Source organism: Anolis carolinensis, chromosome 3 (genome assembly GCF_035594765.1).
Source record: "Anolis carolinensis isolate JA03-04 chromosome 3, rAnoCar3.1.pri, whole genome shotgun sequence".
NCBI classification, from domain to species: domain Eukaryota; kingdom Metazoa; phylum Chordata; class Lepidosauria; order Squamata; family Dactyloidae; genus Anolis; species Anolis carolinensis.
In genome coordinates, this window is record NC_085843.1 from 221818344 (window position 1) to 221830616 (window position 12273).

The 12273-nt window shown below is 38.3% G+C and overlaps 1 protein-coding gene across 1 annotated transcript in view; it reads left to right on the forward strand.

Moving 5' to 3' along the window:
• The window catches only part of col13a1 (collagen type XIII alpha 1 chain), a 161138-nt gene that overhangs the window by 35475 nt on the left and 113390 nt on the right, over nt 1-12273 (forward strand). Inside the window, exons 5-7 of the mRNA XM_016992189.2 lie at nt 2516-2551; nt 6223-6249; nt 6710-6736. Coding sequence (XP_016847678.1) covers nt 2516-2551; nt 6223-6249; nt 6710-6736 — 90 coding nt within the window. The remainder of the gene's footprint in view (nt 1-2515; nt 2552-6222; nt 6250-6709; nt 6737-12273) is intronic.

The window sequence follows — 12273 nt, forward strand, 5'->3', positions numbered from 1 at the left end:
AACTCCTGAAGAAGAGGCTCTCATCCCTTAAACATATAGAACCATTTACTATACTGATAAAAGCATATTTCTTACCAGCACCAACTGAAATATTCATTTTCTTACCTGTTTCAATTGGTTCTGTGGTCCCAACTTAAATTAATGGTACCAGAGCAAAAATCCCCACAGTACATTTTAACCTGAACTACAACTTTGTTCAAGTAAGAAATAATACAACTGCTCACACTGCCATACCCTCCAGCTGGCCCAGTTCAGCAGGGGCAGTCCCAATTAAGCCTCTGCCATCCCACTTTTTAAGATTATTTTAAATTTTATCAGTTTCTCTTTCTGCTTCTCATTTTTTCCTTTGTTTTCCACTTACTTTGGTTGCTATAAAATGAGGTCAATGGTCATAAACAGTTCATACTAGGTTAACCCAGCAGGAAGGAATTTGGTGTTGTAGCCCAGCCTGCATCTGAGCTGTCAGATGAGCCTTGGGAGCCTTGGGTTGGGCCTGTTTAGCCTGTGATCATACCTGTGCCTGACTTGCCAGTAGACTCTGGTTGGAGCCTAGCATTCCCATGCAGCCAGTTGGGTCTGCTGGTTCTGGACAGCCAGTTACAGGAGGTTGCTGAGGATTCTGGGAACAGGCACACAATGATTTCAAGAAGGCAGTTTGAACCGCATACTTTGGGAGAGTCAAGGTCGAACTTTCTTCTGCCAGATGGGCATGTCAGTGGTGATAAGGCTAAAGAGGTTGACAGAAAGAAAGCTATATATCAACAGAGACAAGAAAGGAAGTTTCTGAGGCGCAGCAAAAGGCTATTAATGAGAAAGGGTTTTGGTCAAACTTCCCACAGGAAGAGGCCTTGATTTCAGCTTTAAGAAGAGCTACCTCTGAGAGAGATTTTCAGAAATGGTAACTTTGCTCACCGAGCGTGGTTCCTGTACATGCTCTCAAAGAATCCTGTTTCCATATTCTTGTGGATTTTCATGCCAAGTTCATGTAGCCTTGTATATTGAGTTTTGTTCCAGTCTATGTTCTTGGTCTTGGGGAATTGTGGATAATCCAGTCATTGTTCCTGGAAGTTTTGCAGTTTGGATTCCTTGTTCCAGTCAAAGATCCTGTTATCTGTTCCAATTTTGTTCCTGTTCCTTGGACTAATTTTGATACCTTGTTGAAGTTTATTCTTGTGTTTGATTCTCTTGGACCCTTGCTTCAAGACTCTCAAGTCTCTTGTACCTGGTGGACTACAACTTTGTTTCATTGAACTTGAATTTTGATTTGCTATTGCTTACATATATTCTTCAATAAACAACATGCTTTGGTTATAGTCTGGGGCTCCAGTGCGGTTTTGAGGTGCAACACTTTGTCTTTCCCAACCTCTCCTAGTTTGTAGGGGTGTGCAAATCTGTTCTGTTTTTGTTTTGAATTTCAGATGCTCCACATTCTGTTTTCAGGAAGATTTCAGGAGATTGGGAGGACCGTTTGGATTCGTAATTCGGAACCCTGAGTTCAGCTTTGGAAACAATCTTCCCTAAAACAGAATGGGGGGGGGCACGCAAAAACAGAATGGAATTCGGTACCATTTTACACACCCCTACTAGTTCATACATCTTCCACATTAATAACTTTTGCCATCTTGACTGCACTTCTATGTTGCACTTCTATGTGGCTTCTATGGCCATGGTGTTCCTTTTTCATATATGCAGAATCACTATCATTATGTAACTAGCTAGCCAACTAACTTATATAAGCTATTGCATTATAAAAACTCTTTTGGATTACACTTTTGCACTAACTCAGAACATGCACAACCAATAGCAAAATTGCTTTTGCTCTAATGCATAATGTATAATTCAATAAAGACTTAAGACTCCATTTATACATGCATTTTCTGGTCTTTTTACAGTAGCTTATGTGATTTCCTCCACAAAAACCAAAGAAGGCTTCTGCCTGAATAGTTTGGCTTCACAAGATGTTTCTAAACTTCGAAAGCAATGATCAGTCCTTAGGAAGCCTGTCATTTGTATGTCTTATAAGTACATCCTAAAGCTGAACCACATTGGTAGAAATATCTCTTGAGGACCCAGGACAATGTGGGAGCAATTGTAGAGGGAGAGCAACCATATAGGCAATAGCCTCTGCACAGGGATGCTGCAGTTTAAGAAATGTTGCTGGGGATTAGACTGCAATATGTCTGTATGTATATATACATACACATACATGCATACGCACACATATATATAATTTCCAGGTGCAAAAATATTCTGGTGATGGAGAAATTTACACATTGAAATGAATGATTTCAGGACTCTTTTCTGAACTAGCAGAACATAGGAGTAACAGTATCTTGTGTTGCTTGTTTTCTCAAGCCAGGAGGAAATTGCTCTGGCCATGTAATATAAGTGTACTACTTTCATCTTGCAAATTATGGCTAGTGGGCAGTTGCAAAGCCTAACACAGTGATTTAATCAAACATCTTGCTGCCTCATCTCTTTCTTCTAATCTCTTTTTCCGTTTTGTTCTATTCAGGGACAGCCGGGAACAAGAGGTTTTCCTGGGTTTCCGGTAAGTGGCACTTTTAATATGTAGTGTTATGTATGAAAGATATATTTCTGTCTCTACAGCATGACCAGATCTAAATGCCTCTCAGTGCATCTGTTCTAAAAATGGTTGTCTTGGGATTATGTCATGGAAAAAAATCTTGCCATTTCATTCAGTTCTTGTTTTGCTTTTACCAAAAAAAGGAAGAAATTCAATTTTATAAAATATTCATCAAAAAATGCTATAATATCAAACTAAAAAAACAAAAAACTATTTGTCTTAACATCAAGATCTGAGTATTCAGAAATTCAATGACAAATGCTTTAACTTTTCCTATGTTTGGTTTAAGTAAAGATTCATTACCCACATGAGCAAAAGGTTCCTTATTTTGATTGTTTGCAGTGATGTCCAATTCCTTTCTTCTTTTTAGTCCAGACTATGACTCTTTAGTCTCACTTAAAAGCAAACATTTGTACATAAAATGACAGTATAAACCAAATGAACTGGTCCTCCATCCTGAGGAATGACAAGACAAGACTGAACTGCTGAGAGAGAAAAATAATTTGGTACTGTTTGTATCAAACATCAGCAGGAAAAAGTGCAAAAAAAATAGTGGAATGCCTTGTAGCTTTAAATATTAGATATATAAGGATAATAATAATTTCATGTATTTTCTCTAGTTCCCCCCTTCATTTTGATATAGGGTTCTCACTTTTTCATAACTGGTATTCATTGTTCTTATTTCAAAAACTTAAAGAACTTTATACAGTGTACTCAATTTGTTTTGAAGCCTTCTTGAGAGATAAAGTTGCTCATAAGATATGTGGCTGCTATTGATTGTGTCCTGTAAAGAAAGGACCTACACTTACACCCTATATCCCAGGATATGATCCCAGAATATGTGTTTTGAACTGGATTATATGAGTCTACACTGCCAGATAATCTAGATCCTGCCATATAGGGCAGTGTAGATCCAGCCTTAACTATTTAGAACAATTACTATCTTCTGTTGAGTAACAGAAGTAAATGTGTTTTGGGGCAATGTACACAACATTGATGCTGAACAAAGAGACTGCCATTTAATTAGTACTAAACTAAATTTACAGGTACTAAACAGCATTTCTACCCAACCTGCCTTATAAGGGGGTGCCTGGCATGGTGGCTGTCGAATCCATATGGATCAATACCAATGTGTAATTTCCATCTACCCAATTAGCCTACATCTCAAAGAATTCCTAAACAGACTTATGTCCCCCAGACTGGATGTCATATCACCAGATTTATGCAAAGGAAACAAAAACATCAATTACATGGGCAAAAGTCATTAATGGACAACCAGAATTAATATCAGTTCCCTGAGAACTTTTACTGGGGAGGAGAATGGGGACACAAGCTCCACTAACTGATTAAATATTTCCAAAAGAGGCCTTGACTAAGGACCTCATCATAAAGGCCCATGGATTCACCCCACATCGAGGTGAATTCATGAGCTCCCGACGGGATGTGTGGAGAAGCCACAGTTTACTCCATACCCTACATCAGCCACCTTACCTTCTCCCTCATCCCATGGGGAGAACTGTCACCACCTGGCTTCCCTCCATTGAAGTGAAGGCAACACAGAGAGGCTCTTGTGTTGCCACAGCATCGGCTTGTGTGGCTTCACCTCTCTTTTTGGCATGAAGCCCAGCTGGAAGTTCCTTTATGTTGTGTGAAGGCCTCTGTGCAGTAAAAGGGGGGGGTGAAGCAGCCTATGATGGGAAACCAGCCCATTTGATAAGTTCGTAAAATCTATGTCTGCAGGGGAGAGGCCATTCTTATAGCAAGCAAGCCAGCCAGCCACCTGCTCATTGATCACACTCACAAAGGCCCAGGAAAACAGAATGCCGACCCCTGGGTTGAGAACAAGATACACAGAGAAGAAGATAGTGGCTCCTTGCTCATGGGGCCTATGCTTCTTTACACTGTTCAGCCACATTTTGGGGGGAGACCTCAATACTGAGAAGCCATTAAATGTTCCATAATGGTGGAACATGCAGTTGACCCACCACAGGTTTAACTTTGTGGATTTGATTATGCACAGATTTAATTAATATGATCTCTTTAGGAATCTTTAACTCCTCCAATGTGACTCTGAAGTCAACATCTGGTGGAAATTATTGTGCTGGAGGATTTAGGACTTTATCACACAAGGTAGGCAAACCAGTATTGCAGCTAGACTTTAGTGACAATCCCTATCACAGGGCTGGAATGTAGCACAGCTGGTAAATCACCAGCAGTAATAAGATCTACCAACCGAAAGGTGGCCAGTTCAGAGCCCGGTCGGGGTGAGCGCTCAACCTCAAACCCAGCTCACTGTTTACCTAAGCAATTCAAAAACAGCTTATAAGCTGTAAGTAGAGAAATTGGGTACCGCAAATTGCAGGGGAGGTATAAATAACACCGTAAATAACAAGACCAGAAATGTAGTGACTGAGAGGAAGGTGGAAGGAGGACGTCCTGATGGCTCTTTGTCATAATGAAGCAACAGCATTCTCTGTGACTGAATCTGAGTGCAACCTCAACCTCCAAGGCACCAAAAAAACCCAAAACTGACTTCAAGAGTACATACCTCCTTCTGTTTGTCTTATTCTGTTCTGTCCTGTATCCAAAAGGCATTGAATGTTTGCAGTGTGTACTGTCCCTGAGTCCCCTTGGGGAGATAGGACAGAATATAAATAAAGTGTTGTTAGTATTATTATCACATTAAATCATGTGCACCTAGTTGCCAGTCTGCCTCTCCCCCCCCCCAAGTGATTCCCCATTTTCTAGCTATTAATAGGTAAAGTGTTCAATAGTTCCCAATTCTGCAATGTTACTATCACCAACCTTGGTACAATGGGTCTCTTCTGTTTCTACGCCACCATGCTAGCAGTAAAGTGACATTAGGTGACAGGATTCCTCTGTTCTCCACACTCCCCCACACTATTCACAAGTTGACTTTTTGCCTTTTCTCTTATATTATATTTCATATTTACATTTCTTTTTTTGAGTGGTTTTGAATGTTGTAATTGCAAAATTGCACTAAAATAAAAATAATAAATTAAGGAACGATCGTAGTGGATGATATGTGAAAGTACAGTTGTGGGACCATAGATTGGCTAAAGAGAGGACCCTAGGTCCTATGAAATTTGTGGGGCTACTCTACACAGCTTATTTATCTATGTCATAGTTGGTCACAAGAATCCTACTTCTTGTACTATATAGTGGTAATGAACTGCTAGCACAACTTTGTTCCCTGAAAGCTAAAATATAATTCTGAAAGCAAAAAGTTAACTGTCATTGCAATATATTGTACCATTCATGAAGGCTGCAACCACATTTGTGTTCAATCAAATAAACATATTGGGATGTCCAAGTTCATGATGCATATGATTTCACTGTAATTTTATTTCGCTAAATGCTATAGTAACTCTCGTATAATCACAAGAAAGCTTGTAATGTACTTTCCTTTTCTGTTGTACAAGACTCTGAACTTGGAAAATTGCTTTTGGAGATTACAGTTCTCAGAATACTCAGCCAACACAGCCACAGCAACTTTTCCAAGCATTGTTATATAGTATTCAAAGCTATGGGCTACATTGATGAGCCATACGTACATTTTAAATTCTTACCTATTTAATTCAATTTCTCACCTGATTCTCTCTCCTTTTTTTCAGGGCCCAATTGGTTTAGATGGCAAACCAGTAAGTGAAAAGTAGTTTCTTCTCTTTCCCTTTTGATTATCAGCAGCTTGTGGTCTGATGGGAGAAGGGCACCTTCTCTGGGACAATGTCACAGAGGCTTTACTAATCCTGTCGCTAGCATAGATTGCTTTCTGTTTTGATACAGTGTTTAGATTGCTTCACTGTTTTGATCCAGTGTTTTTTTCTCTATAAGACTTCTACTTCTAAATTATTGGATTGGTATGTTTTGGCAGCTCTATGAATGAAGTGGTAAAGGTGTGCCAAATAAAACAAAAATTGTCATTGATTATAAATAGAATTGATAAAAATATCCCCATTAAATTATTCTGTGATGGTGTGAGAAATCATTAGAATGATGTAACAAAGAAAGGTAATTCAGAGGGAATTCAGGGTCCATAATAGTTCCAAGTCATCAAACCTGAAATTACTATGCCTGAAAGATTCTTCTTTTCCATTTCAGGGGCAACCTGGACAGAAGGGAGAGATGGTAATTGGATTTTGTATCTATGTGATATGCTGAGTTGCATTTGGAAGCTTTCAAGCTAATGAAAGAGCACAAATGGTGGCTGGGTGGGGGATGATTTATAGATACTATGCTTTGAGGACATACGGTTATTTGGAATAGATATCCCCTCCATTTCTCTGCTGAGCACTTTGGAAGAACTGATTTGTACATGCAAGTTACATTGCATGTACTTGAAACAGCGGGCAACGATGGCTTTCCAACTTTATTTTTGGCTTAGAACTTCCACCCAGACACCTCAACTAGTACATATCTGCCACAAAAGATTGTGGGAGATGCAGTCCAAATCTTTCTGAAAGACCACAGTTACCCAATCTTGTCCGACATCATCAGTGAAGTATCCTAGAGCCATGAGAGAACCCCACTGGATCCCTACATACACCTGATTCAGTACAGGGTGGCTGCAGCAGAGTGAACTGACAAATATGCCAGATTCCAATGGTGTTCAGGTACAGATTTAGCTATGACATAGCGAAAATAGAAATATGAATTCCTGTAGTCAAGACAATGTAACACTTCAATTTGAATACTACATGCTGCAGAATATGGGGAAAATATCCTAAAGCGGGGTGTAAAATAAATTTTGGATGAAGAATGCCATTTTTAGAACACCCCTTCCTATAAAAATAGCTACAAAAATCTTCGCTTTTTTAAATTCCCAAAACCCTAAACACGGGTACAACAGAGATATTTTTACATGCTCACCAGCTTGCTCTAATGATTGGAAATGGCTTATCCAAGCATTCCCATTTTTTTATGATAGAACCAATTAGAAAATGACATTTATAACCCAGGAACAAAAATCATGTTACATAGTGTTACTGGGGGAATACAGTATGAATCTTGTATTGGTGAAACCAGTAAGTATGGTTTTACCTACCCGCATCCAACAAAATATGGAATTTTTAAAGTTCTCCTTTCAATTCAACAATATTTCTTAAGAGGTTATTATAGTCACACTGGAAAACCTAGCAAATTGCTAAGTATAATATATCTATATATAATATATCTCTAAGAATTTTCCTGATCTTCCAGGGCAACTTTATCATAACATCTGGCAGTTGTTCTTTTAAGTAGGGTTAAGTAGTTTCCTGTCCCATGTTCAGGAATGTGTCCCCTGTGGATATGGGGACGTGTTTATACTCTATTGGAGCCCCGAAGGCGAAGTGTGTTAAAGCACTGAGCTGCTGAACTTGCAGACCGAAAGGTTCCAGGTTCAAATCCCGGGAGTGGAGTGAGCGCCCGCTGTTGCTCCAGCTTCTGCCAACCTAGCTGTTGGAAAACATGCCAATGTGAGTAGATCAATAGGTACTGCTCCGGCGGGAAGGTAATAGTGCTCCATGCAGTCATGCCGGCCACATGACCTTGGAGGTGTCTATGGCTCTTCGGCTTAGAAATTGAGATGAGCACCAACCCCCAGAGTCAGACATGAATGGACTTAACATCAGGAGAAACCTTTACCTTTATACTCTATAGTCCTATTGGGTTCATTGATTATAGTTACCATGGTATTAATTACCTTTTTGAGTAAGGAAGTTTTAGTTTACACTGGCTGTTTTTATGTAGTGTCTGTTGTGATGGCTACTTTGTTAATTTGTTTTAGTATTAAGTCACACTTGGGCGATATAGATCAAGTAATAAAAATGGGAATTTTTCGAATAACATCTATACACTCTTAAAGTGAAAGAATTTACTCATAGGTATGAGGTGCTGGGAGAATGACAAATATGAAATCTACAATAATGATAGTTGCTTTGTCAAATGTCAGCTCAACACTTCATCATCCCTGACTTCATCTTGAAGTTGTCTGACCTTAGAAGGTGAAATCTGGGCATATGAAGAAATGATCAAATAAATGCCAGCTTTTCGTTGAAGTCTACATTCAGTAATTCTCTTGGAAACCATACACACCAGTCACTGCATCATAAGAATACTGGGTAATTCACACAGAATTACCCAGTAAACATGTCTGAATACCAGCTTGGAAGTACATTTTCATGGAAAAACCATTAAGTGTAACTATTCAATGGATTTTAGGCATCAGAATCTAAAAATACTGTTGCTCTTGACTCAGGCAAGGTTTTTTCTCCATAGGAGTAACATGAAAATGGTCTTACAGGATTAGCATGCACTTAATGGAAAGCAATGAATGTGTGCTTTTAGTCCAGAAGAGTAAGACGGGGGGAAATTTATCAAACAAATGGGATGAAGAAATGAGAAATTGTGTTAACATATCCTATTTTCATTCTCTAGATTTATTTACTTTTTTAACCAGAAATATTTGTCAGGAAACCTATGAGGTTTTGAAAATTAACTGTTCACAAAATGATTCAAGTCAGAAACTTGGAAAGCGCAGCTAGATGTACCCAAGGCAGATCATTCTTGCTTGTAACTGGACACACTTTCACATACTTAATTCCAGGTCTATAAATTCTCCTCACTTTGTTAATTTTGCTGCCACCCTGTGTGTTTTGGCTTGTTCCAACAAAGTATCTAATTTCAGTATGTGGTTGAAGTACTGGTTATTTTAGAGCCATGCCTTTGCTTTCAATGAGGCCAGAGTTTTATCCTGCATCTGAAACAGAGTGAACCACAGGATATAGTATGCACTTCCTCTCTGAATTAATGAAATAATCCCACCAAACAATTTATCAAATACTACAGGACTGTGGTCTGGCAGACTTCTGCTTGACTTGGCACAAAATCCACAGAATTTTAATTTAAGTCCACTATTCAAATTAATTGTCACTCTGCTTCCTCCTACTTTGTTAATGTAGTACATTTGTGCTGTATTTGTGTTCCAGCCAGACACCGGTGGTTTTTTTTTAATGTGCAGGGTTTTTTTTTCTTTATCAGATGAACTGATTGTGGGGTTTTTCCCATCTACAAACATGTTTGTCCAACCTGTGGCCTAGAATGCCAATGAATGCAGCCCAATACAAAATCGTAAGATTTGGGGGTAGGGAAGAGGTTTTAACTCTATTGTGAAAATTTTGGAGTATTTACTCCAATATGTGTGTAATCAACAAATATTGGAGTATTTTCTGTAATTTGCATTATAATTGCAAACAGTTCAGCCAGAAGACCTGCTCAGTGATTTTAAAAGACATGCCGAATAGGATGACACATAATTAGGACTATTTTATGAGGCCTTTATTATTATTATTATTATTGCTTATCTATGTTGGTGAATTATGCATGGACCGTTTTGTGGGTTTATAATAATAATAATAATAATAATAATAATAATAATAATAATAATAATAATAATAATAATAATATTTTATTTATAATCCGCTCTATCTCCCCAAGGGGACTCAGAGAGGATTACAAAATACATAGACGGCAAACATTCAATGCCGATATACAATTAACAACAAAGACAGACAGTACATGGAGAGAGGCAAGGCTTCCCTCTTTTTCCAACTCCGGCATCTGGAGGCTATGCTCAACTCGGCCATGGGGAAGTGCTGTTGTTCCATTTTTCCACACCAAGGAACCTGTTGTCCATAGACACCTTCCTGATTGAATTGCCGGCATGTCTTCAGGGCACCTTTTCCATCCCCACCAAAAGCGGTACCTATTTATTTACTCACATTACTTTTCAAACTGCTAGGTAAGCAGAAGCTAGGGCTGATGGCAGGAGCTCACCCTGACCCGCAGCTTGAACTGCTGATCTTCCAGTCGGCAAGATTTTATGTAGCTAACAGTTTAACCGCAGTCCCATTTCTTTATCATTATCCATTATCATTAGTGTTTGTGGTTTTTTTATGTGGCCCACTAATGTGCCTCAGGGAAGCCAAAATGTTAGATACCCCTGATCTAAAACATGGGTAGGCATCCACATCTTGTAATGCTAGGGCAAATACAACACTTCAGCCATGTGTTGTAGACTTGGTAAGTGCCTGGAAAATTCAAAACCCCAGGAAAGTGCCAGAGATAGGTCTTATTGAGCCACTTGTCTATGATCAGCCTAGTGGATCAATCTTTCATTCTAAATTTCAAAATGGGTGAGGTCAAGTAAGAGAGGTTTTTTCAGAGCATGAAAACTATACTTTTTGGGGTGATATCTCTCAGGATCCCTCTGTCAGCTTGATCCAAAAATCCAAAAAATGCCTAGTTTTCTCTAAAGAAATATGTCTGTCCTCCCTTAAGAGAACAGTGCATTCTTTTTTAAAAAAGAGAAAGAATCAGTATTCATTTGGAATCCTAGCCATGTTGTAAAATTGTACTTTGACATTTTATTGCAGTTTTTAGACTGCCTTCTAAAAGTTAGTTTCATGTGGCAGTTCTTGGTAGTAGAAGTAAATGTATTGATTAGCCCTTAGGCCATATCACAGTATCAAAAAGGCTTGATAAAACACGCTTACACGCCATATAGTAAGTTAAATAAAATATTTATAACAATACAATAAACAAATATGATAAAACTGAATATACTGAAACATCACGTTTCCGTATCACCCCTACAATTTACCCCAATCAGCCCCACATATGTGGTTCTCAGATGTATTGCTTTGCTTAAAAACAGAGTAGTTCTTGGCGTTTTCATATTAGTAGCACATTTCAGTTGAGTTGGACCAGAATTTTTATTGCCTTTCCTCTGATGATTTACCATGTGCTTATTTTGTACCATCCTGCATTGCAGCTCACCTTTTCAAAATGAATTGGGGGATGAGTGGATGTTAAATTGCCTCCTGATGGCAGAGTAATCAGATCTTCACTTCATCATAGATTTCATACTTGTCATTCGCCAACTATCTTATCAAAGAAATGCCTCCTATTTTGCAAAATCTAGAAGTCCTTTTATTCTTATTTATCTCATTAGTGGGGATGTTCTTACTGGTGGTGAGGCTATAACTATGGAAAGGCTAATGTTGTTGAAAGGTCCATTACCATGCTTGCTACTTATAGCAGATGCTCAAGCCAACATTGCATAGCAATGGCAATGGTCTCTTTTATTATCTTCCCCATTTATATCACAATTGTCATCAAGAAAGGGAGTGTTCCTGTAGTCTACATATATAATATCTAACAGTTTGCTATATGATCCCAAATCTATCTGATTGTGGAAGAAGAGGAGGTGGTTGAGAATAATTGCAGTAGATGATTAATAGTCAAAGCAAAGCATTTAACATGGAGGTATCCACTGTGTGGAATATCCTCCCCGAATAGTATTGGATGTGCTTAAACAATTCTCATTTTGCTATAAATGTTGAATATGTACCTATTTCTTCAGTCATCTATACGTAGTTTAGCCTAACATATATATTACACATAAGGGTAAGATTAAAATTGTAAATAAGGTTTATATGATTGCTGTAAAAACTTTCAAATATTCTGATTAGGCATTTTGTAAATGTTCATACACAAAAAAATACACAAATAATCGTGAGAGAATATAAAAGTTATTCACGTTTCCTCCCTGTTGTAGCAAAGATTTCCCACAGAAAGTACATCTTGTGCTACTGTATTTGTCACATTGTTCATTTTGCTTTTCA